At 45.8% G+C, this 27,773-nt stretch overlaps 1 protein-coding gene across 5 annotated transcripts in view; it reads left to right on the top strand.

The window, feature by feature from the left end:
* Positions 1-27,773, top strand: part of HSPBAP1 (HSPB1 associated protein 1) — a 336,513-nt gene that overhangs the window by 294,870 nt on the left and 13,870 nt on the right. For all 5 annotated transcript variants that reach the window (XM_063934053.1, XM_063934050.1, XM_063934051.1 and 2 more), the window contains exon 6: positions 4,776-4,859. In XM_063934053.1, coding sequence (XP_063790123.1) covers positions 4,776-4,859 — 84 coding nt within the window. The remainder of the gene's footprint in view (positions 1-4,775; positions 4,860-27,773) is intronic.

Below are 27,773 nucleotides of genomic sequence, written 5' to 3'. Positions count from 1 at the left end.
CCGAGCTGCTACTTGGTCGGGTTCAAACACCTTTGCAAATTCTATAAGTTTGATACCCTGGCTGAGGGGGACCTCCTGTTTGCTCAATCGGTGCTGCAGAGTCATCCGCACTCTCCCGCCCGTTTGGGAGCTTTGGTATAATCCCTATGGTCCTTACGGAGTCCCCAGCATCCTCTAGGACGTAAGAGAAAATAAGATTTTAAACCTATCGGTAAATCTTTTTCTCGTAGTCCGTAGAGAATGCTGGGCGCCCGTCCCAAGTGCGGACTACTTCTGCAAGACTTGTATATAGTTTTGCTTACATAAGGGTTATGTTATAGTTTTCATCGGTCTACGACTGATGCTATGTTGTTTTTTCATACTGTTAACTGATTAGTTTATCACAAGTTATACGGTGTGAATGGTGTGGGCTGGTATGAATCTTGCCCTTGGTTTAACAAAAATCCTTTCCTCGTACTGTCCGTCTGCTCTGGGCACGGTTTCTCTAACTGAGGTCTGGAGGAGGGGCATAGAGGGAGGAGCCAGTGCACACCCATACCTAAAGTCTTTCTTAAAGTGCCCATGTCTCCTGCGGAGCCTGTCTATCCCCATGGTCCTTACGGAGTCCCCAGCATCCTCTACGGACTACGAGAAAAAGATTTACCGGTAGGTTTAAAATCTTATTATAAGGGCATGACCGTGCCCTTTAAATATAAATACTGTATATGCAATAAGTAAATAAGTATTGGTCTTCAGGAGCCCTCCCAATAAGTAACTCCTGAGGTCGCAGCTTGACACATTTTCTTCACATTAGATACTTAGGGGTACATGTACTAAGCAGTGATAAAAGTGGAGAAGTGAGCCAGTGGAGAAGTTGCCCATGTCAACCAATCAGCTGCTCTGTATATTTTTAAAGTATGCAAATTATAAATGTTACGTGAATGCTGATTGGTTGCCATGGGCAACTTCTCCACTGGCTGACTTCTCCACTTTTATCACTGCTTTGTACATGTCCCCCTTAGATACTTTAAGTGCTCAAAGTAGGGACACATAGGCCCTCATTCCGAGTTGATCGCACACTGCCGATTTTCGCAGCGCAGCGATCAGGTTACTACTGTGCATGCGTATGCACCGCAATGCGCACACGCGTCGTATGGGTACAAACAGCATTGTTGCTGTGCAATGCTTCTAGCGACGATTCCATTCGCACAGCCGTTTGCAAGGAGATTGATAGGAAGAGGGCGTTTATGGGTGTCTACTGACCGTTTTCTGGGAGTGGTTGGAAAAACGCAGGCGTATATAGGCGTTTGCTGGGCGGGTGTCTGACGTCAATTCCGGGACCGGATAGGCTGAAGTGATTGCAAGGGCTGAGTAAGTTCAGACTTACTTAGAAACTGCAAAAAACGTTTTCGTCCCGCTCAGCTGCACATGCGATCACACACTGGCAAAGCGAAAATACACTCCCCCGTGGGCGGCGACTATACGTTTGCACGGCTGCAAAAAGTAGCTAGCGAGCGATCAACTCGGAATGAGGGCCATTGGGCCTGACTCTTTGTTGGATGTATCGATGATGTTGGATGCAGTGAAGCAATGTTTTCCGTCTGTGCATACATCCATATTTTGAGAATTAGACACATGGTAGCAGAATTGTATTGGAATGTATTGGGCATTCCTGGGTGGTAACAAGGAGATAATAGTGTGGTGGCTGGTTACGTGCATGGTGTGTGCCGCTGATAGTGGTTGTATACTGAGATGCAGGTTCATTCACATGGGAGGTCAAACTCAGACAGATAATCTGCACATAGGCCCTCATTCCGAGTTGTTCACTCGCTATCCGCTTTTCGCAGCAGTGCACACGCTAAGCGGCCGCCCTCTGGGAGTGAATCTTAGCTTAGCTGAATTGCGAACGAAGTATTCGCAATATTGCGAAAAGATTTTTCTTTGCAGTTTCTGAGTAGCTCGAGACTTACTCTTCCAGTGCGATCAGTTCAGTGCTTGTCGTTCCTGGTTTGACGTCACAAACACACCCAGCGTTCGCCCAGACACTCCCCCGTTTCTCCAGCCACTCCCGCATTTTTCCCAGAAACGGCAGCGTTTTTTCACACACACCAATAAAACGGCCAGTTTCCGCCCAGAAACACCCACTTCCTGTCAATCACACTACGATCACCAGAACGATGAAAAATTCTCGTAATGCCGTGAGTAAAATACCTAACTTCTTAGCAAATTTACTTGGCTCAGCCACAGTGCGAACATTGCGCATACGCAGTTAGCGGAAAATCACATTGATGCCAAGGAAAATAACGAGCGAACAACGCGGAATGAGGGCCATAGGGCCTAATTCTGAGTTGATCGCAGCATCAAATGTGTTAGCAGTTGGACAATACCATGTGCCCTGCAGGAGGGGCAGATATAACATGTGCAGAGAAAGCTAGATTTGGGTGTGGCGTGTTCAAACTGAAATCTAAATTGCAGTGTAAAAATAAAGCAGCCAGTATTTACCCTGCACAGAAACAAAATAACCCACTCAAATCTAACTCTCTCTGCAAATGTTATATCTGCCCCCCCCCCCCCCCCTGCAGTGCACATGGTTTTGCCCAATTGCTAAAAAATTTCCTGCTGCAATCAACTTGGAATTAGGCCCATAGTAGGGTTTGTGCAAGATTCAATGAGCAATTTATAGTGCGTCTGAAGACCCACAAAGCTGTTTTTGAGCATCTAAAGACACTAACAGTGGGTGTCTCAGTCCTTACACACGAGGGAAGGGCTCTGTGGTGTAAGTAGTTAAAAGTCACAAATGCGACTGCGGCAGAAGACGAATGGACAGGCATGACTGTGCTTCACTCAACCATGGCTGAATTAGGACCATAAGATAGTAAACACAGCAAAATTAGCAACATTTCAGTGTATTTAAACACTTTTCATCAGGATTAATATGTTTTCCTGTGTATTTATTTGACTGCAGCCTACAAATCCATTGCATGCGCTAATTGAAAATCTTGGCAACTTGTTTGTATCTGCCCCCCGGGATGAAAGTTACCAGCCAGCCCCTGTCCCAGCCTTAGTTTCAGACCTGGTCACAAAGAGGTTATTGTGCTGTATGAAGCTTGTGTATGCACCAGGGACGTGCAGTCAGGGGAGACAGTGCCTCCTCTGTCATTAATGATTAAGATAATACAAAGAAGATGCATATGACACATATTCTGTGTCATATGTATCCTCTTAATATTATTCTTATCATTGCTCCCCTCCTTATGTGTTTGGGAGGCACCGATCGTGGTGCCTCCCGTTGTCTCTGGGGAAAGGTATGGGAGCGGGGGGCGGGCACAGGCGGGGACTAGCCATGGGCAGTAAAAGCCCATTGAAAATATATGGGAAAGCGGCACCATTAGAGGTGCCGCTTTCATACAGGGACGTGCTTTCAACCTATGAAAGCACGTCCCTGTCAGTGAGGCCACAGTGATTGGCCAGCGGATCCGTCACTGGCGGAGGAGGTGCGGGCGGCTGGATGCGGCGGTGGTGCGGGCGGCGGGATGCGGCGGTGGTGCGGGCGGCGGGTTGCGGCGGCGGTTTACCTTTAGCCTGCAGAGTTTGGCAGCGGAGCGGTACCAGTTTCAAAAATGGCGCCTCAGCGTCATTTTTGAAATTCAAGATGGCCACCGCGAGCCAATCACGGCTCGTCGCGTCATCGCCCCGCCCCCTCCGGCTGACTTATATAAGTCAGCGTGAGGCAGAGGAGCGTCAGTCCGACGGCGGAGGAGGAGCTGTGAAGAGCTCCTGAAGAAAGAAGACGCCGGAAGTTCTGGATGGGCGGCGGCTATGCAAAAGAGCTTAGCAGCCGCCGCCCACTAGGTGAAGACGCTGGAAGCCCTGGGGAGGTGGCGCCCCCCCCAGGTGAAGACGCAGGAAGCCCTGGGAAGGCGGTGGCCACGCAAAAGAGCTTAAAGGCCGCCGCCCCCAGGTGAAGATCCAGTTTCATAAAACTTATTTTTAAGACCGTGTGGTGTTTTATTTTAATATTTTCTTTACAGGTGCCAGCGGCCCCTTTATGTCCGGGCATGCTGGCACTTGTGGTTCTCCAAGTGCCAGCATACTGGGGCAGGCTTGCTGGGACCTGTAGGCCACCTGTAAAGAACAATATTAACACACAATGAACCCCGCACCCACCGCCACCAGGGGTGCGGGGCATAGCACTGGGCTATCAGCCCAGTGCTGGTTATTGCTCGGGAGGGGGGACCCCATTTTTATTTTTTGGGGTTCCCACTTTCCGAGGAATTCCAACCCTGGGCTGACTGGCTGGGGGGATGATTAATGTTATGGCAGGGGGACCCCACACTGAGTGTCTCCCCTGCTATGGCATTACTCCCCCTGGCTGGTTCTGCCTAGTGCTGGTTTTATTGATGTATCGGGGACCACACTTTTTTTTTTTTTTTGGGGGGGGGGGGGGGGGCTTGTTAGCTGCCAGTGCCTCCCCAACCAGTGACTTCACCGCACGTCACTGGTATCCACTAGGCAAAATTGACACGAAATATGAGATACTTTAAGGGGACATTTCAGAGCCTCTGAGGAAAGATGGATGTGTACTGTATTATTGTGATCCAACTTGCTTTATTACAGTATATCATCTGTACTGGATAATACAGTGAGCTCAGTGCTGGAGGACGCATCACTTCAGCCTACATGCAAGTTGTTCAACGTCTCTGTGACTAACCATGGTCAGAATAACATGGCTGCCATGTCTTGACCCTCAGTCTGTTTTAAAGGTGTTTATGCAATTTCTTTCTGGTTCCTTGCAGGTCCTTCTTGTCCCTCGTCTCTGGTGGCATCATGTGGAGTCCATTGATGATATCACAGTTAGTGTCAACTCCTGGATTGAGCTGGTAAATAACTCCACTAGTGGTGTTTTAGAGGTGTCTGCATAATACAATGACTGTTCCTGCACTGCATATTATATATGGAATAATGTACAGTATCATTATTAATTATATTAGAAGTTAGAGGCATTTGATTTAACATATGAGAAGTCACAGGGCTTTATTAATTTTATATGGGTCACAGAAATATACTTTATGGAATATTTGACTTTAAGAGGTGTGTGAAATTGTATATAACACAGGTTTTCTAAAATGGCACAGAAATGTTGAGCGTGATAACGGTTTATATAGTTTTACGTTTACACATATACAGTATTAGCATTAGTAATATTCAATGATAAAAAAGAACAAAGGTACCACTACTCACTGATAATAAATGGAGATGTGACTGCTCACTGATAATAAATGGTGATGTGACTGCTCACTGACAATAAATGGTGATGTGACTACTCACTGATAATAAATGGTGATGTGACTACTCACTGATAATAAATGGTGATGTGACTGCTCACTGACAATAAATGGTGATGTGACTACTCACTGATAATAAATGGTGATGTGACTACTCACTGATAATAAATGGTGATGTGACTGCTCACTGATAATAAATGGTGATGTGACTACTCACTGATAATAAATGGTGATGTGACTGCTCACTGACAATAAATGGTGATGTGACTACTCACTGACAATAAATGGAGATGTGACTACTCACTGATAATAAATGGTGATGTGACTACTCACTGATAATAAATGGTGATGTGACTGCTCACTGATAATAAATGGTGATGTGACTGCTCACTGACAATAAATGGTGATGTGACTACTCACTGATAATAAATGGTGATGTGACTACTCACTGATAATCAATGGTGATGTGACTACTCACGGATAATCAATGGTGACGTGACTAACAGATAATGAATGGTGATATGACTACTCACTGGTAATAAATGGTGATGTGACTACTCACTGATAATAAATGGTGATGTGAGTACTAACTGACAATAAGTGGTTATGTGACTACTCACCGATAACAAGTGGTGATCTGACTACTCACTGACAATAAATGGTGATGTGACTAATCGCTGATAATAGTGATGTGATGACTCACTGACAATAAGTGGTGATGTGAGTACTCACGATAACAAGTGGTGATGTGAGTACTCACTTGTAATAAGTGGTGATGTGACTACTCACTGATAATGGTGATATTACTGCTCACGTTTAATAAATGGTGATGTGACTGCTCACTGATAATGGTGATGTGACTACTCACTGACAATAAATTGTTATGTGACTACTCACTGATATTAAATGGTGATATGATTACTCACCGATATTAAATGGTGATATGACTACTCACTGATATTAAATGGTGATATGACTACTCACTGATATTAAATGGTGATGTGACTACTCACTGATATTAAATGGTGATGTGACTACTCACTGATAATAAGTGGTTACATGACTACTCACTGATAATAAATTATGATGTGACTACTCACTGACAATAAATGGTGATGTGATTACTCACTGACAATAAATGGTGATGTGACTACTCACAGATAATAAATGGTGATGTGACTACTCACATATAATGGTGATGTGACTACTCACAGATAATAAATGGTGATGTGACTACTCACGGATAATCAATGGTGATATGACTACTCACTGATTATAAATGGTGACATGACTACTAACTGATCATAAATGGTGATGTGACTACTCACTGATAATAAATGGTGATGTGACTACTCACTGATAATAATTAAGCACATCACTACTGATTGATAATAAATGGTGATATCACTACTAACTGATAATAAACTATGGCATCACTGATAATGATGGCATTGCTATTTACTGATGATGATAATAAATGGTGACTTCACTACTCACTCATAATAATGTATAATGACACCACCACTCACTGACCATAAATGGAGACGTCACTACTCACTGATAGTAAATTATTACATTACCACACACTGATCATAAATCGTGATATCACTGCTTACCGATAATAAATGATGGCATCCACACTTATGTACAGTATAATAAATTATGACCTCACTACTCCATAATTATAATATTTAATTATATCACTAGTCAGTGATAATGACTAATTCATTATATAACTGGTCACTGATAATAAATTGTGGCATATTTATTTTTTATGATTTATTTATTAACAGTTTCTTATATAATACTGCAAATTCCGTTGCTCTTTACAATTGGAAAAAACAGTGATATTACAAAACTGGGTAATATGCCAGGCTACAGTCTATACAGGGCCGACCGCACCAAGGAACTTACAGGCAAGTCCAAGGGGGGTGGGATCTGCTTCTACATCAACAACTGGTGGTGCGCCAACGACACAAACCTAAGTAAGTCATGCAGCCTGCACTTGGAAACGCTTACCATCAACTGTATTCCATTCTACTCCCCCCGGGAATTTGCCTCCGTGATCCTGATCGGGGTGTACATTCCCCCCAAGCCTGTGCGAACGAAGCCCCAAAAAACTTGGCCGCAAGCATCACGGACACCAAGCTCAAACATCCAGACTCCCTGTTCATCATACTTGGTGACTTCACCAGCGCTTGCCTGACCCGTGAGCTGCCCAAGTACAAGCAACAGGTGGCATGCCCTACTATGGAGAGGTGCACCTTGGACCACTGCTACACCACCATCAAGGCTGCCTATTGGTCCATTCTGCGAGCTGCTCTTGGTCTCTCGGACCACTGACTAGTCCATCTCCTACCGAACTACACACAGAAGTTGAGGTCACCCAAGCCCACGATCAAGACTGTTAAAAGATGGACCAGTGAGGCTAAGCTGAAGCTACAAGCCTGCTTTAAATGCACAGACTGTGGGGTCTTTGAGGCCACAGCCACTGACCTGGACGAACTAGCCGACATTGTGACCTCCTACATCAGCTTTTGCGAGGACATGTGGGTGCCATCTAAAACTTTCTGCACCCTCAACAACAACAAGCCATGGTTCAGCGCTCAGCTCAGACAGCTCCGACGGGCCAAGGAGGAGGCTTACCGCAGTGGGGACAGGGCCCGGTCCAAGCAGGCCAGGAACACTCTGGCAAGAGAAATCGGGCTGGCAAAAAAGCAGTTCACTGACAAGCTGATACATAACCTCTCAGCAAACGATCCTGTGTCCGTATGGAGAGGCATGCAGACCATAATCAACTACAAGAAAACCCCAAACCCCACTGCCATGCCCCAGGAACTGGTGAACAAGCTGAACAACTTTTCCTGCAGGTTCAAAAAGGAGGCTCCCTGCCATAGCACTATTCTCAACCCAGGCAGGCCGGTCAACCCCCCCTTACCCTGGCAATCACTCTCAGGTACTACAGGTGGAGCAAGGGGAGGTAGAGGCGATGTTCAAGAGGGCCAAGCCCAGGAAAGCTCCTGGACCGGATGGCGTGTCGCCATCTGTACTGAAGATCTGCGCTGCCCAACTTGCCCCCATACTTACCAAGATCCTCACCACCTCACTGGAGTTGTGCAAAGTCCTCTCCTGTCTCAAACGTTCCACAATCATCCCGGTCCCTAAGTACTCCAGCGCCAAAGATCTAAACAACTACAGGCCGATCGCATTGACATCTGTGGTCAGGAAGGCATTTGAACGGCTGGTGCTGAACCACCCAAAAGAAGTGTCTGGCCCTCACCTGGACCCCCTACAGTTTGCCTACCGAGTGAACAGGTGCGTCAAAGATGCACCTGTATGATGATATGCTACATGCCCCCTCCTCTCAGCTGCTGCAATGTGAACCGGAAGCAAATTCCTATTATACGCAAGTATACCTGGCCAATAAAGTTGATTCTGATAACAGAGAGTCATAGAGGTAGGAAGGCCCTGCTCACAAGCTTACAATCTATAGCGAAATAGGCATTGATACACAAGGATAGGTATTTATTGCATAATGGTCCACCAGACATCACTACTCGTAATAAATTAGAACATGTCTACACATTGCTAATAAATAAGGACATCACTATTCACTAATAATAAATAATGATATTACTACTCATTGATAATAAATAATGAGATCACCACTTAATGTTAAATAAATGCTGACATCACCACTCATTAGTAATAATGTATAATGACATTACCACTCAATAATAATAAATGCTGAAATCATTACTAACTGATCATAAATCGTGAAATCAGTAGTTACTGAATAAATTAAGATCTCGCTATTTACTGAAATTAATAAATTAGAATATCACTACTTATTCATAATAAATTAGGACATCACTACTCACTAATAAACAGTGACAATACTAGTAAATTATAATAAACAATGACATCATACACATTGAAAAACAATTGTATCATTACTCACTGATATTAAATGGTGAAATCACTACTCCCTGGTAATACATGGTAACTCATTGATAATAAATGGTGGTGACCTCACTTTTCACTGATAATAAATGGAGACATCACTACTCACTGATTGAAGACCTGACCTTTATTTTAATAATAAATGAAGACCTGACTTTACTGATAATAAAAAGCTAAATCACTACTGACTCATAATGAAATAACTACATACTGATAACAATAAAACACCTAATTTCTCGCCATGTATGCTAATAATTATGTATGGCATATGTATATTCTGTTCCAGACTGTGGTGTATTCTTTTGCATAACAGAAGTCTACAGTTTAAGGAATCGACTCTCATAAATATTTAGTAGACCTGACAGGTTATTCTATTGCAAGGTCTCAAGGGCCCTACACACTGGCCGACCCGCCGCCGAGCTGCCCGACGGCGGATACGGCCGACGAGCGACCCGGCGGCGGGGGGGGGGGGGCAGTGACGGGGGGAGTGAAGTTTCTTCACTCCCCCCGTCACCCGGCTCCATAGAACTGCAGGCAAATATGGACAAGATCGTCCATATTGGCCTGCATGTACAGCCGACGGGGGACCAGCGATGAACGAGCGCGGGGCCGCGCATCGTTCATCGCTGGAGCCTCCACACTGAAAGATATGAACGAGTTCTCGTTCATTTATGAACGAGATCGTTCATATCTTTCTAACAAATCGGCCAGTGTGTAGGGCCTATCAGTCTGCTTACTACGATTATCTTACCACAATCAATACAACTTAATAGTCCTTCATTATATTATAGAGGAAAAACAGGCACGATGGTAATAACCATTTATATATAGGTAATAAAGTTATTCCTATTCTAATATATACATGACTAAAATAAACACAGCTCTGCGTCCCACTCACAATTGATCACTAAACAGATAAAATTGTGTTCAGTATCCTGGATGTTCCAACACCACTCCATGCTCATTAGCCATAAAACCTCCAAATCAATCCTTCTAATAAAGTAACATATTGTGAGCTTGTATTCATATTTTCTGTAAACACTCAGTAAAAATATAAGGGAATAAGGGGGTTATTGTCAAGTCTGTAACTGTCTGTTCCCGGAGGGGGCACTAGTGGGTCAGTGGTGGTGCGGTGGAGGAAACGAGGAGGCTACAGTAAGTTCCTGCATATGTGCGCAATGATGTTTTATTTTGCACACAGAGGTATGAACAGAAACTGGAGCAGATGGCAATACAGTTGGTTGAAATTGACAGAGGTATAATAACAGTCACAGGTAATGGGCTGGTCTGGAAACCAGTGTGATTAGCAAACAGTGATGATCGGCCTGGAAGCCGATGGCGAACATCGATAGCTGGCTCGGAAGCCGATGGTAAACAGGATCAATATGCAGTAGGTAAGTAATGCAACCGATGGCAATAAATACTGGAAATAAGTAACTCTGGTAATCGGTATGGAAACCGATAGCAATAGATTCACACAGTCAGTTGATATGCACAAAGTCCACAAAGCCAAGCAAGGCTATAGCAGGAGACAGTTGGTAATATACTAGCTGGTTGTTTTAAGTGCTGGATGCAATAACACAGTGCTGAATGCAGATTAACAACACACAGGTGAGAATGGTAAGGCAGCACCTGGAGAGAGTCTCTTACTGCATGTAGAAGTGGTAGCAGACTGTGGAAGGAGTTGTAGCAGAGCTGGATGGCTGGTGCCTGTAGTTCCACGGAGAAACTGGAGCTAGGAAATCACTGGAGACAGGAGACTTGAGCCAGGAGACGTTGTGCACTGGAAGTGACGCGTTGTTCAAGGCGATGAGACTGAGCCGATGTTCTGGATTTATACCCCCTGGTCAGCAGGCATTGGATGCTTGAATCTTGTGTGCAGACACAGCGCAGGATTGGGTGTTACTGGTCTGCTGACCGCAAGTGTCATGGCAGCACCCATGCTGTACAGATGGTGGGCGAACAGCGGGGTTCACGCTGGATGGACTTCAGGGGTACACAGTGACAATGGGTACTGCGCTCCGCAGACAGGGCATTCATGCAGCAGTAAACTGGAGCTGTGACCTCCGGAGGCCTGCACACCAGCGCACTGGTAAGTGAGATACCACTCTACGCTGATTCCTGACAGTTATTCAGAGATGAACGCAGATCGTTGCGTACGCAGCCAGATCTGTGTTCATCTCTGCACATGCTGGGGGCTGCCCAGCACAGGAGAAGGCCGCCCAGCATGTGTGAGGACGCATCGGAACTAAGGTTGAACCCTGGCAGCACAGCCTGGCTGCGTTGTCAGGCGGGCAGTGGACATTTTTTTAACAGAGTAGCTTTGTGTGATGTCACACAGCTGCCCTGAAAATGCTGCCAACCCGCCCCCACATTCCCCGTGCCACAGCCACAACGCCTTAAGTCCACCCCCGGAACGTCCTGCGCTGTCAGTCACATTTCAGTTGCATCCATTTGGGATGCGACCTTAATGTGTGCAGCCGCTGCGTATGCATAGTTTACATGGTATGAATGACCCCCTAGGGAAGGGTTACCACCTAATCCCTTTAACTCTGGACACATATTAATTACACAGCTTCTGTGGCTGGCAGACTTCAAGACTCCATTTCACCTGGTTTTAATCAGCCACAGAACTTGTGTAATTAATATATGTCCAGAATTAAAGGGATTAGGTGGTAACCCTACCCTAGGGGTTCCACATATTGTAAAGGACTATGAAAACTAAAAGTTGATATATTGTGAGAAGATATACTTTGACGTTCACACTAGAGAATTTAGGGTATTTTACTTAATATAGACCCTTACTATACAGCTGAATATAAGCTGATGCCTTCTGCGATCAGCCATTTTAGTTAAGAAATGGATTCCTTCAGTGTCTATACATAAAAAGCTGCTTCTAGGTTCAATTGGTGAATGGAAGTAATAATATGGCAGACAGGACCTTCTTCACAGTAAAGCAGTGTTTCCCAACCTTGGGCTTTAAGGCACACTAACAATCCAGGTTTTATGGTTAGTCACACTTGAGCACTGATGACTTAATTAGTACTTCAGTTATTTTGATTTCGAACCATCTGTGCTCAGTCAAGGATATCCTTAAAACCTGGACAGTTAGGGCTGTAACACACGCGCCGGTTTCTCCCGGATGGCAAAAAGCCGGACAAACTTTGTCCGGCTTTTTGCCATCCGGCAGAGTCTTTCACACACAACGGCTTTGAGCCGTGTGTAATGCTGTGCGCATGCGCAGCAGCAGACACGGCTTGAAAAAAAACCGTTGTGTGTGAAAGCCTACAAAGACGGCACAGCCCCGGCCTGGCAGCCGGACATTCCAGTGGATATTTCCGGCTGCAACCCGGCAGCCGGGCCGGGGTCGTGCAGTGTGAAAGGACCCTACCCCTCACACTGATAATTACAATACCGGCACGGGAAAAAGCCATTCGGCTTTTTCCCAGCCGGCAGAAGCCGGCGCGTGTGTTTCAGCCCTTTGTGTGCGTTGATGACAGAAACTGGTATACCTCTGATGCTGTCCACGTGAGGCCGCTTCTACAAATTTTCCAGGGCCCTTTGAGTTCCCAATCTGCCCCTGCTCCACTTTGACAGAATAGTACAATGGAATATGCTAGTGCTACATAAATGTTAATAAATAAATGAATATATAGATGTTACAGCCAAGAATTATAAAACCTATTTTGGCATCACTTGATCTTTCATACAGCAGTGGAAATTTAAAACAAATTGTGATACCAAAAGCTATATTACCCATTTCTCTTACGTCCTAGATGATGCTGGGGACTCCAAAAGGACCATGGGGTATAGACGGGATCCGCAGGAGCTTGGGCACACTAAAAAGACTTTGACTGGGTGTAAACTGGCTCCTCCCTCTATGCCCCTCCCCCAGACCTCAGTTAGACTTTGTGCCCAGGAGTGACTGAACACACACTAGGGGAGCTCTCCTGAGTTTCTCTAGAAAGACTTTTGGTAGGTTTTTTATTTTCAGGGAGACCTGCTGGCTACAGGCTCCCTGCATCGAGGGACTGAGGGGAGAGAAGTCAGACCTACTTCTTCTTAGTTAAAGGCTCTGCTTCTTAGGCTACTGGACACCATTAGCTCCAGAGGGTTCGATCACTTGGTTCGCCTAGCTGCTTGTTCCCGGAGCCGCGCCGTCACCCCCCTCACAGAAGACAGAAGCCGGGTGAGTATTAGAAGAACTGAAGACTTCAGACGGCAGAAGACTTCAGTAACGGAGGTACATCACAGCGGTAGCGCTGCGCTCCATGCTCCCACACATCACCAACGGCACTTACAGGGTGCAGGGCGCTGGGGGGGAGCGCCCTGGGCAGCAGTTACTGGGGTCAATAGCAATATGGAAATGGGTACTGGCGCTGGCTGTTAGACCAATAAGGGACGATAATTAGTATAAAATTATCACAAACTTTTAATAGACATAATATAAAATATATAAATTAAAAACCATTAATTAGATAAATCAGATGTAATCATATTATCTTTGTCTGTTCCTAAGTCAGAAACAGAAGATGTTAGACAGTGTTGATTAAGACCAATTGGATCCCACTTATGATGTATATTACATGTACACAGTCTCCGGTTAGGACTCCCTCCTCATTAGCTTTGGATTCACTTTAAGATGGTAATAATTACCCAGTCCTTATGGATGTTGTCCCCAGGATCTCAGTTTAGCAGGTGAGAATCCAATTAGCAGCAGGGGAATAATTCCAGGTTGCAAAGGTCTTGTAGTGTCCAATGGGGGCAAGGGGTCCAATTGTTACCGGAGGTGCCAGGTGGGTCCACAGCTGATGGTCACTGTCCTTAACTCAACGCGTTTCGCTGGTCTAATGGCTGCCAGCTTCCTCAGGAGCATATGTCACACTGGGTGTCTTGTGGAGTTTATATACACCCTTCATTATGCTGAGAATAGGTACACCTGATTTGCTCATAATATAATAAATAATACATCCCAAAAAAATACTATAAATTTGATCTAGAAGGCAATCCTATTGTATGACCTGGGCTATGATAAGTTAATATCCAAAAAACGAGGGTTTTAAAATACCTTTTTAGGCAGAAAAAGCAACAAAACTCATAGTTCTTTTTCTGCCTAAAAAGGTATTTAAAACCCTCGCTGGGGTATGAGCTGGCATACTCCCTCTGTGTTTCTCTCTCCGGGCTTCCCTGTAGGCTGTCCCCTTTATTTGGCCAGTGTGAGTGTGGTGGTGTCGGTACTACGTGTCGGCATGTCTGAGGCTAAGTGTTCCTCCCCGGAAGAAGTTACTGGGGGGGCGCAGAAAAGGGGCTGGAAATGGCTCTGTCGGCACAGCCGACTGCTGATTGGATTACTATATTAAGTACACTTACTGCTAATGTGGCTTTATTGTCTAAGAGGCTTGATAGATCTGATTCTCAGACACAAGCATGGAGAAAATCCATGGAGGATGCTTTGGCTCAGGTACAGACCCCCTCAGGGTCACAAAAATGTTCATTTATCCAGATGGTAGATACAGATGCCGACACGGACTCTGATTCCAATGTCGTTTTTAATGAGGCTACTTTACACCCTATGAGGCTACTTTATCTCTGACGAACATGCTGTTCAGGACACAAGGATTTGCCTATTTAAAGGGAAAAAACCTGAGGTGAAGTTTCCCCCCTCTCATGAAATGAATGCTCTTTGTGAAAAGGCTTGGGAGTCGTCGGACAAGAGGTGGCAGATTCCCAAGAGAATTTTTATCGCGTATCCTTTCCCCTCTGATGACAGGGAAAAATGGGAGTCGTCTCCAAATGTCGACAAGGCTCTATCCCGTTTGTCCAAGAAGGTGGCGCTTCCGTCCCCTGACACGGCTGCTCTCAAGGATCCAGCGGATCGCAAGCTGGAGACGTCTTTGAAGGCCATTTTCGTTAATACTGGTGCATTGCTCAGACTTGCTGTGGCGTCGGTATGGGTGAGTAGTGCTATTGCTAAATGGGCTGATAATTTAGCTTCTGATATGGATACCCTTGATAAGGATAATATTCTTTTGACTCTTGGTTATATCAAGGACGCTGCAGATTACCTAAAGGATGCGGCGAGAGATGTTGGCCTCTTGGGATCAAGAGCCAATGCCATGGCGGTCATGGCCAGGAGGGCGCTGTGGATCCATCAATGGAATGCTGATGCCGACTCCAAGAAAAATATGGAAGCTCTCCCCTTGTTTGGTGACGGCCTTGCTGACCTGGTGTCTACCGCTACTGCAGGTAAATCATCTTTTCTTCCTTATGTTCCCACTCAACAGAAAAAGGTGCCCCATCAGCAGATGCAGTCCTTTCAGCCTAATAAATACAAACAAGGTAAGGGCTCGTCCTTCCTCGCTTCAAAGGGTAGAGGAAGGGGAAAGAAGTCGCCTGCAGTGTCAGGCACCCAGGACCAAAAGTCCTCCACCGCCTCTACCAAGTCCACCGCATGACGCAGGGGCTCCCCTGCGGGAGTCCGTGCCGGTGGGGGGCCGTCTCCGAATCTTCAGTCAGGTCTGGTTTCAATCAGCCCTGGATCCTTGGGTCTTAGACATAGTGTCCCAAGGGTACAAGCTGGAGTTTCAGGAGATGCCCCCCGCCACTTTTTCAAATCGGCCTTGCCAGTTTCTCTTCCAGAAAGAGAAGTGGTAAATGCTGCGATACAAAAGTTGTGTCAACAGAGGGTCATTGTCCCCGTTCCCCCGTCCCAACGGGGGGAAGGATTCTATTCGAGCCTCTTTGTCATACCGAAGTCAGACCGATTCTGAACCTAAAATCCTTTAATCCATACTTGAAAACTTTCAAGTTCAAGATAGAATCTCTTCGAGCTCTGATCTCCAGCCTAGAAGGGGGGGATATTATGATGTCAGTTGACATAAAGGATGCCTACTTACACGTCCCGATATATCCTCCGCATCAGGCCTTCCTGAGATTTGCGGTGCAGGATTGTCATTACCAATTTCAGATGTTGCCGTTTGGGCTTTCCACTGCCCCAAGCGTTTTCACCAAGGTTATGGCAGAAATGATGGTACTCCTTCGCAAGCAAGGGGTCACAATTATCTCGTACTTGGACGATCTCCTGATAAAGGCGAGGTCAACGGAACAATTGTTAAAGAATGTGGAACTCTCCCTGACGGTTCTGCAACATCACGGTTGGATTTTAAATTTGCCAAAGTCTCAGTTGATTCCGACGACTCGGTTGTCCTACCTGGGCATGATCCTAGACATGGAGCTTCAGAGAGTGTTTCTTCCGGAGGACAAAGCTCTAGAAATACAGACCATGGTCAAGGAGCTTTTGAGACCGACAAGAGTGTCGATTCATCAATGCACTTGAGTGCTAGGGAAGATGGTGGCGGCTTATGAAGCCATTCCGTTTGGCAGGTTCTATGCCAGGGTGTTTCAGTGGGACCTGCTGGACAAATGGTCCGGGTCTCACCTACACATGCACCGGAAAATAAGTCTATCTTCCAGGGCCAGGATCTCTCTTCTGTGGTGGCTGCAATTCTCTCACCTTCTAGAGGGACGCCGTTTCGGAATCCAGGACTGGGTCCTGCTGACCACAGATGCAAGTCTCCGAGGCTGGGGCGCAGTCGCGCAGAGAAGAAGTTTCCAGGGAAAATGGTCAAGCCAGGAATCTTCTCTCCACATAAATGTTCTCGAGTTAAGAGCCATTTACAACGGCCTCCTGCAAGCGAAGAGCTTTCTTCAGGGTCTCCCTGTCCTGATCCAGTCGGACAACATAACAGCGGTGACGTACGTAAACCGCCAAGGCGGAACAAGGAGCAGGGCGGCAATGGCGGAAGCCACAAGAATTCTCCGCTGGGCGGAACAGCACGTGAGCGCTCTGTCAGCAGTCTTCCTCCCGGGCTTGGACAACTGGGAAGCAGACTTTCTCAGCAGACACGATCTCCATCCAGGAGAGTGGGCTCTTCATCAAGAGGTATTTGCAGAAGTGACAAGGCGTTGGGGAACTCCTCTGATAGACATGATGGTGTCTCGCCTCAACAAGAAACTTCCAAAGTATTGTTCCAGGTCAAGGGACCCCCAAGCCTGTGCGGTGGACGCCCTGGTGACTCCGTGGGTGTTTCAGTCGGTGTATGTTTTCCCTCCGCTTTCTCTCATTCCAAAGGTGTTGAGGATCATAAGGCGAACAAGGGTTCGGGCAATACTCGTCGCGCCATATTGGCCACGGAGGGCCTGGTATCCGGATCTTCAGGAATTACTAGTGGAAGATCCCTAGCCGCTTCCTCTAAGAGAGGACCTGTTACTGCAGGGGCCCTGCCTGTTTCTGGACTTACCGCGGCTGCGTTTGACGGCGTGGAAGTTGAACGCCAGATTTTAGCTCAGAAGGGTTTTCCCGGAGAGGTCATCCCCACTCTCCTTAAGGCTAGGAAGGAGGTCACGGCGAAACATTATCACCGTATTTGGAGAAAGTATGTGTCGTGGTGTGAAACCAAAGCAGCTCCTGCGGAGGAGTTTCACTTGGGTCGTTTCCTCCATTTTTTGCAGGCAGGCGTGGATGCAGGCCTGAAATTGGGTTCCATCAAAGTGCAGATTTCGGCTTTATCTATTTTCTTTCAAAAGGAATTGGCCGTCCTTCCTGGGGTTCAGACTTTCGTGAAGGGAGTGCTGCATATCCATCCTCCATTTGTGCCACCCGTGTCGCCGTGGGATCTTGAAGTGGTGTTGCAGTTTCTTATGTCTCACTGGTTTGAGCCTTTGCGTAAGGTTGACTTAAAGTTTCTCACTTGGAAAGTGGTCATGCTTTTTGGCTCTGGCGTCTGCCAGACGAGTGTCCGAGTTGGCGGCTTTGTCTCCCAAGAGCCCATATTTGATCTTTCATTCGGATAGAGCAGAATTGAGGACTCGTCAACAATTTCTGCCGAAGGTGGTTTCTTTGTTTCACATTAACCAACCTATTGTGGTACCTGTGGCTACGGATGCTGTGGCAGTCCCAAAATCTCTTGATGTTGTAAGAGCTTTGAAAATTTATGTCGCCAGAACGGCTCTTACTAGGAAGACAGAGGCTCTGTTTGTCCTGTATGCTTCCAACAAGATTGGAAATCCCGCTTCTAAGCAAACTATTGCATGCTGAATTTGTAATACGATTCAGTAAGCTCATTCTTCGGCTGGGCTACCGTTGCCGAAGTCAGTAAAGGCCCATTCTACCAGGAAGGTGGGCTCATCTTGGGCGGCTGCCCGAGGGGTCTCGGCACTTCAACTTTGCCGAGCAGCTACGTGGTCGGGTTCAAACACTTTTGCTAAGTTCTACAAGTTTGATACCCTGGCTGATGAGGACATCATGTTTGCTCAATCGGTTCTGCAGAGTCGTCCGCACTCTCCCGCCCGCTCTGGAGCTTTGGTATAGACCCCATGGTCCTTTTGGAGTCCCCAGCATCCTCTAGGACGTAAGAGAAAATAGGATTTTATTACCTACCGGTAAATCCTTTTCTCCTAGTCCGTAGAGGATGCTGGGCGCTCATCCCAGTGCGGACTGTTCCTTGCAGTTGTGTTAATACTGGTTATTTTCGGTTACACGTGGTTTGTGTATCAGTTATATTCAGCTTGTTGCTGTTGTTTGTTCATACTGTTATCTGGTTTCATGCTACTCCAGTTGTACGGTATGTTTGTGGTGTGGGCTGGTATGTTTCTCGCACTTAGTTTAACAAAAATCCTTTCCTCGAAATGTCCGTCTCTCCTGGGCACAGTTCCTATAACTGAGGTCTGGGGGGAGGGGCATAGAGGGAGGAACCAGTTCACACCCAGTCAAAGTCTTTTTAATGTGCCCAAGCTCCTGCGGATCCCGTCTACACCCCATGGTCCTTTTGGAGTCTCCAGCATCCTCTACTGACTAGGAGAAAAGGATGTACCGGTAGGTATTAAAATCCTATTTTTTCTTCTCCCCTGTGGGTGCAAATGTGCGTGTTTTCTCCTGTGGAGGTCAATGTGTTTTACTTTTCTGAGTTGGACGGCGCATTCATGCACTGCAATGATGGGCCTAATTCTGAGTTGATCGCAGCAGCAAATTTGTTAGCAGTTGGGCAAAACCATGTGCACTGCAGGGGGGGGGGGCAGATATAACATGTGCAGAGAGAGTTAGATTTGTTGGGGTGTGTTCAAACTGAAATCTAAATTGCAGTGTAAAAATAAAGCAGCCGGTATTTACCCTGCACAGAAACAAAATAACCCACCCAAATCTAACTCTCTCTGCAAATGTTATATCTGCCCCCCTGCAGTGCACATGGTTTTGCCCAATTGCTAACAAACTTGCTGCTGCGATCAACTCAGAATTACCCCCGATGTTCGTACAGAGTTGCAGTACAGAGTCAGACACGCACTAAGAAGTGTCTTAGAAATTAATTGGGCATTCCTATGTGGTTACAGGGGGTTGGCTAATCAGACACATATGTAACGTAGTGTGGGCATGTTGGTGATAGTGGTTGCATATAGAGACATTGAATTGCTCTAGCATAGCGCTGGTAAAAGTTTCAATGATGCGACCGATGGTGGCCTCTAAAGACGAACAAAGCATAATTGCTGCATCTGTAGACAGTGAAAATGGGCATCTCAGTCCTTGCATATTTGGATGCATGGATGTATACCAGAGAACTGCATTGTAGTGTCATTAGCATAAAGTCACAGGCGCAACCTTCCTACCTCTATGACTGTTGGCTATTACCCAGTTTTGTTATATTATTGTTATTTCCAATTGTAAAGCGCAACGGAATTTGCTGCGCTATATAAAAAACTGTTAATAAATAAAATAACTGCAGCAAAAGGCACAAGGAAGGTCGCAACTGCATCCAACTCAGAATCCCGCCCTTCTCAACAGACCCCACCCCTACAACAGACCCTGCTCATATTAGGACTGCTTTCATAAATTTCACGGACTGTATTTCCATCCCAATCTGCCCCTGCATGTATTTACATAAATAAGATGCAAATGTTTGATGGTTTAATTTTCTTGATGTTCTAAATGTTCACAATATATTGATGTTCACAATACTTTTTGAAGACTGATATTATTGGTAAATAATTCACCCCAACCTCATATGTCTTATTATTATATGATGTTAAGTAATATTAGGCCTTACAGTAGGTAAAGTAGTCACTTATGTATCCTGGCTAAGAGACTCATCCAACTGCACTTTATAGTATATAATGTAGGGAAATAATTTGGCTGCACATTTATTTAATTCTAATATAATGAAATTCAGATTTTTTACTCTATAAGCGATTCATCATCTTAGATGTATTTTACATCTTCTTTTGTGTGCTACCCACAGTCCAAGTTATTAAAAATTTTACATCAGATAATGGTGCTAATTTTGGCTCCAGTCTCCGTGTAATGGCTCTGCAGCTAATATGTGAGGGCTGCCTCTATAAAAAGAAGATAGTAATGAACTTTGGACAAACCTGAGTTAATTGTAGCATATTAAATATTTAAATTACTTTATGCATACATTACTTTGATCGTAGGGCAATACATTTACCAAAAAACATGCACAACAAAATAATTAGCTTGTTATTTGGAAATATGTTGTTAATTTGTAGTGTAATCATCTGGTAATAGAGTCTCTTAACTCTATTTAAATCTAAACTTTTTTTTTTTTTTTTTTTCATTTTAGTAGTATTGCCATTCTATCACTTCTGAGATTTAGCTACATTATCTTTTTCAGATGTCTGAGAGACAAATGGTGGAACTACTATCACTCCTCACCTCCCATACTGCCTTTCCATACCCACTATCACACCCCACCTCCCATACTGCCTCTCCATACCCACTATCACACCCCACCTCCCATACTGCCTCTTTATACCCACTATCACTCCCCACCTCCCATACTGCTTCTCCATACCCACTATCACTCCTCACCTCCCATACTGCCTCCCCATACCCACTGTCACTCCCCACTTCCCATACTGCTTCTCCATGCCCACTATAATTTCCCACCTCCCATACTGCTCCTCAATACCCACTATCACTCCTTACCTCCCATATTGCCTCTCCATACCCACTATCACTCCCCACCTCCCATACTGCTTCTCCATACCCACTATCACTCCTCACCTCCCATACTGCCTCTCCATACCCACTGTCACTCCCCACCTTCTATACTAATTTTTCATACCCCCTATCACTCCTCACCTTCTATACTGCCTCTCTATACCCTCTGTCACTCATAATCTCCTATACTGCTTCTCCATACCCACTATCACTCCCCACCTCCCATACTACCTCTCCATACCCACTATCACACCCCACCTCCCATACTGCCTCTTCATACCCACTATTACTCCCCACCTCCCATACTGCTTCTCCATACCCACTATCACTCCCCACCCCCCATACTGCCTCTCCGTACCCACTATCACACCCCACCTCCCATACTGCCTTTCTATACCCACTATCACTCATAATCTCCAATACTGCTTCTCCATACCCACTATCACTCCTAACCTCCCATACTGCTTCTCCATACCCACTATCACTCCTAACCTCCCATACTGCTTCTCCATATCCACTATCACTACCCACCTCCCATATTGCCTCTCTATACCCATTATCACTCATCATCTCCCATACTGCTTCTCCATACCCACTATCACTCCTCACCTCCCATACGGCCTCACCATATCCACTATCACTCCCTACCTTCTATACTGCTTCTCCATACCCACTATCACTACCCACATTCTACATTGCTTTTCCGTACCCTCTATCGCTCCCCACCTTCTATACTACTTCTCCATACCCACTAACACTCCTCACCTCCCATATTGCCTTTCCATACCTACTATCACTCCCCATCTTCTATACTGCCTCTCCATACCCACTATCACTCCTCTCCTCTCATACTGCCTCTCCATACCCACTATCACTCCTCACCTCCCATACTGTCTCTCCATACCCACTATCACTCCCGACCTTCTGTACTGTCTCTCTATACCCACTATCAGTCCCCCCTTCTATACTGCCTCTCCATACCCACTATCACTCCTCTCCTCTCATACTGCCTATCCATTCCCACTTACTCACCTCCCATACTGCCTCTCCATAACAACTGTGACATCTCGCCTCCCATACTGCCTCTCCATATCTGCTATCATTCTTCACCAGTCACACTGCCTCTCCATTCCTACAATCACTACCTACTTCCCATACGGTCTCTTTATATCAACAATTACATGACTGAAATTCAGTAGTAGTACTGTATAGCGAGGGCGAGCGCCTTGCTGTGAATTTTTAGCAGTTTAATATGGGATGTTTCACCGTCATCCATACTGAAATGGTGGAGAGGCAGGAATATATCTGTGTTTAAACTGAGGGCCAAGAGGTCTGGTAGAGATGCGTAGAATTGGGAATTATCTGCTGAAAGCTGACATTTTAACCCATATTAACTGCTAACTTCACGGAGTAAATGTGCTTGGAGGAAGAAGATGAAAACATTAGACACCTTTAATATACCTGCACACAGACTAGTGGAAGAGTACAAGGAGATAGAGATAGATGCAGGGAATGGAGTCAGCAATAGATGAAGACTGCACTTTCCCTCCCACGGATGCAGCCTTTGAAACAGAAAAAGGTGACCTGCAGGTGAGGCTAAATCAGAAAGGCTAAGTGATAAGAGAACTTGGAACACAGCAGTATGGAACTGAGACTGCTTGAAATGTTATTTGCTCTCTTTGCAGGATTGCCGACTTCTGGTGTAAGTAAGGGTTTTCAGAGTTGTATAAATGTTAATTGTGAAGTGGAGATTGGTCAAAGTAGTTTATTGCTAATGAGATCAAATTTCCAGGTATTTCGTGGGACAGAAGTTGAGTTTTCTTCTTCAGTTTCTTGTCATGTCATGAGAGGTAGCTGCCTAAATGGAGTAGTCCCTTAATGAATCTGGGGTCTGTCCATGCCTTGTGCCACAGGAATTAGTAACTTTAGGTGTCTATTAATGCCTTGTGCCACAGGAATTAGTAACTTTAGGTATCTGACTATGCTTTGTGCCACGGGAATTAGTAACTTTAGGTTTCTGTCCATGCTTTGTGCCACAGGATTTAGTAACTTTAGGTGTCTGTGCATGCCTTGTGTCACAGGAATTAGTAACTTTAGGTGTCTATCCATGCCTTGTGCCACAGGAATTAGTAACTTTAGGTGTCTATTAATGCCTTGTGCCACAGGAATTAGTAACTTTAGGTTTCTGTCCATGCTTTGTGCCACAGGATTCAGTAACTTTAGGTGTCTGTGCATGCCTTGTGTCACAGGAATTAGTAACTTTAGGTGTCTATCCATGCCTTGTGCCACAGGAATTAGTAACGTTAGGTGTCTATTAATGCCTTGTGCCACAGGAATTAGTAACTTTAGGTATCTGACCATGCTTTGTGCCACGGGAATTAGTAACTTTAGGTTTCTGTCCATGCTTTGGGCCACAGGATTTAGTACCTTTAGGTGTCTGTCCGTGCTTTGTGCCACAGGATTCAGTAACTTTAGGTGTCTGTCCATGCCTTGTGTCACGGGAATTAGTAACTTTAGGTGTCTGTCCGTGCCTTGTGCCACATGATTTAGTAACTTTAGGTGTCTGTCCATGCCTTGTGCCACGGGAATTAGTAACTTTAGGTGTCTGTCCGTGCCTTGTGCCACATGATTTAGTAACTTTAGGTGTCTGTCCATGCCTTGTGCCACAGGATTTAGTAACTTTAGGTGTCTGTCCGTGCCTTGTGCCACATGATTTAGTAACTTTAGGTGTCTGTCCATGCCTTGTGCCCCAGGATTTAGTAACTTTAGGTGTCTGTCCGTGCCTTGTGCCACAGGATTTAGTAACTTTAGGTGTCTGTCCGTGCCTTGTGCCACAGGATTTAGTAACTTTAGGTGTCTGTCTGTGCCTTGTGCCACAGGATTTAGTAACTTTAGGTGTCTGTCCGTGCCTTGTGCCACAGGATTTAGTAACTTTAGGTGTCTGTCCGTGCTTTGTGCCACAGGAATTAGTAACTTTAGGTGTCTGTTCCGTGCTTTGTGCCACAGGAATTAGTAACTTTAGGTGTCTGTCCGTGCTTTGTGCCACAGGAATTAGTAACTTTAGGTGTCTGTCCGTGCCTTGTGCCACAGGATTTAGTAACTTTAGGTGTCTGTCCGTGCTTTGTGCCACAGGATTTAGTAACTTTAGGTGTCTGTCCGTGCTTTGTGCCACAGGAATTAGTAACTTTAGGTGTCTGTCCGTGCCTTGTGCCATAGGATTTAGTAACTTTAGGTGTCTGTCCGTGCTTTGTGCCACAGGATTTAGTAACTTTAGGTGTCTGTCCGTGCTTTGTGCCACATGATTTAGTAATTTTAGGTGTCTGTCCATGCCTTGTGCCCCAGGATTTAGGAACTTTAGGTGTCTGTCCGTGCCTTGTGCCACAGTAATTAGTAACTTTAGGTGTCTGTCCGTGCCTTGTGCCACAGGAATTAGTAACTTTAGGTGTCTGTCCGTGCTTTGTGCCACAGGATTTAGTAACTTTAGGTGTCTGTCCGTGCCTTGTGCCACAGGATTTAGTAACTTTCGGTGTCTGTCCGTGCTTTGTGCCACAGGAATTAGTAACTTTAGGTGTCTGTCCGTGCCTTGTGCCACAGGATTTAGTGACTTTAGGTGTCTGTCCGTGCTTTGTGCCATAGGATTTAGTAACTTTAGGTGTCTGTCCGTGCCTTGTGCCACAGGATTTAGTAACTTTAGGTGTCTGTCCGTGCTTTGTGCCACAGGAATTAGTAACTTTAGGTGTCTGTCCGTGCCTTGTGCCACAGGATTTAGTGACTTTAGGTGTCTGTCCGTGCTTTGTGCAATAGGATTTAGTAACTTTAGGTGTCTGTCCGTGCCTTGTGCCACAGGATTTAGTAACTTTAGGTGTCTGTCCGTGCTTTGTGCCACAGGAATTAGTAACTTTAGGTGTCTGTCCGTGCCTTGTGCCACAGGATTTAGTAACTTTAGGTGTCTGTCCGTGCTTTGTGCCACAGGAATTAGTAACTTTAGGTGTCTGTCCGTGCCTTGTGCCATAGGATTTAGTAACTTTAGGTGTCTGTCCGTGCTTTGTGCCACAGGAATTAGTAACTTTAGGTGTCTGTCCGTGCTTTGTGCCACAGGAATTAGTAACTTTAGGTGTCTGTCCGTGCCTTGTGCCACAGGAATTAGTAACTTTAGGTGTCTGTCCGTGCTTTGTGCCACAGGAATTAGTAACTTTAGGTGTCTGTCCGTGCTTTGTGCCGCAGGAATTAGTAACTTTAGGTGTCTGTCCGTGCTTTGTGCCACAGGATTTAGCAACTTTAGGTGTCTGTCTGTGCCTTGTGCCACAGGTCTTAATGATTTTGAAGCTTGTCCATGCCTTGTTCCACTTGTTTTAGTTACATTGGGTTTCATTTCTTGACTTTGGTTGTCTGTCTGTACATTGTACCACAGAATTTAGGACCTAATTCAGACCTGATCGCTCACTAAGGTTTTTTTGCACTGCTGCGAGCAGATAGTCACCACCCATAGAGAAGTGTATTTTTGCTTTCACAAGTGTGTGAACGCATGTGCAGCCAAGCGGTACAAAAAAGTTTTGTGCAGTTTCTGAGTTGCCCAGGACTTACTCAGCCGCTGCGATCACTTCAGCCTGTCTGGGGCCAGAATTGACGTCAGACGCCTGCCCTGCAAACGCTTGAACACTCCCAGAAAACGGTCAGTTGACACCCACAGGCCGATAGCACTGACGTCTGTGGTCATGAAAACGTTCGAGCGTCTGGTTTTGAATCACCTGAAAACTGTGACTGGCCCCCAACTGGACCCCCTGCAGTTCGCCTATCGCTCGAATTGGTGTGTCGAGGATGCAGTCAACCTGGGCCTGCACTATATTCTACAGCACCTAGACATTCCCGGTACCTACGCGAGGGTCCTGTTTGTCGATTTCAGCTCGGCCTTCAATACAATCGTCCCCAGCATCCTCCACCCCAAATTACTTCGCCTAGGGGTCCCAGAAGCTACCTGTTCCTGGATAATAGACTTCCTGACAGATAGGACACAGATGGTGAAAGCGGGGGAATTCACCTCTCAAGCGCGGTCCATTAGTACAGGGGCCCCTCAGGGCTGTGTCCTCTCACCCCTGCTCTTCTCCCTGTACACAAATGACTGTACCTCAGAGGATCATCAAATTCGCTGATGACACCACCGTCATCGGCCTCATCAAGGATGGGGACGAATCGGCCTATAGACGGGAAGTAGACCGGCTGGCCCAGTGGTGCATCCACAACAACCTCGAGCTCAACCCCCTCAAAACTGTCGAGATGATAGTGGACTTCAGGAAGAAGTCATCTAGTGCACCTCCGCTAGCGATTGCTGACAGTGTGGTATCGCTAGTGGACTCCTTCAAATTTCTAGGGACCACAATCTCCCGGGACCTTAAATGGGGGTCCAACGCTGACACCACTGTTGGGAAAGCGCAGCAGAGGTTGTTCTTCCTCAGGCAACTAAGGAAGTTCAACATCCCACAGAAGCTTCTGCTCCTCTTCTACTCCGCGATTGTGGAGTCGGTACTGTGCTCCTCGATACTCGTATGGTACAGCTCCGCCAGCGCGAGAGACAGATGCAGGCTCCAAAAGGTGGTCAGAACCGCAGAGAAGATCATCGGGGCCTACCTTCCCTCAGTCCAGGACCTGTACTTGTCCAGAGCTAAAAAGCGGGCAATGAAGATAGTAAAAGACCAGCTACACCCCGGCCACAGCATGTTTAACTTGCTTCCTTCAGGCAGGCGTTACAGGGCTGTCCCCGCCAGATCCACCAGAAGCCTCAAAAGTTTCTTTCCCCAAGCGGTCCGCCTGCTGAACTCCTGAACATTGACTGACTAGACGTACATGTAACTCACTTGTGTTCCTACCGTATACCTATCTGTGTGACTTTGCTAACCACTCCACCTGCTTATCTGTTACCTACTTGGCTGTTGTATAGCAAACCGAAGACAAGTTCCTAGTATACGCAAGTATACAGAGGCAGAACTCTGGGAGGCAACGGAGTCATCTGCCGCCGGGCTCCTGCTCTGAAGGGGGGCACCTCTCCTCCCATTCTGTGACACCATTGAATTAAGTTAATTGATAGCTGTCTTTTCAGTGGCCGACTTCCTCACTGGTCCCTGCACCTTACAAATCACACCCTCTTTATTATACCGAATATACACATTTTACAAATGTCACACCCAGTATTAGAAACCACAACCTATTTACACTGGAAGCAGACACCTTACTGATAAAGCTCCTGTTTAGGAAATATGAGAATTTTAACTATATGAAGATACTTCTCTGACAATTACATGTAACTTCATATAGCTAGAATTATCATGCTTCCTCTACAGGAGCAAATAAATCCATCAGTAAAGTGTCTGCTGTTAGTGTAAAAGGTCATGGGTTCTAATCCTGGGTATGACTGCTAAGAAATGTGTGATTTAAAATAAAAGACAATTAAATGTATAAATACAGTATATACATTTTTTTTCAGAACACTACACACACACACACACACACACACACACACACTCGCGTGTGTGTGTGTGTGT

Source organism: Pseudophryne corroboree, chromosome 7, assembly GCF_028390025.1.
Source record: "Pseudophryne corroboree isolate aPseCor3 chromosome 7, aPseCor3.hap2, whole genome shotgun sequence".
NCBI lineage: Eukaryota > Metazoa > Chordata > Amphibia > Anura > Myobatrachidae > Pseudophryne > Pseudophryne corroboree.
This window is presented reverse-complemented; position numbering and strand designations above follow the sequence as displayed.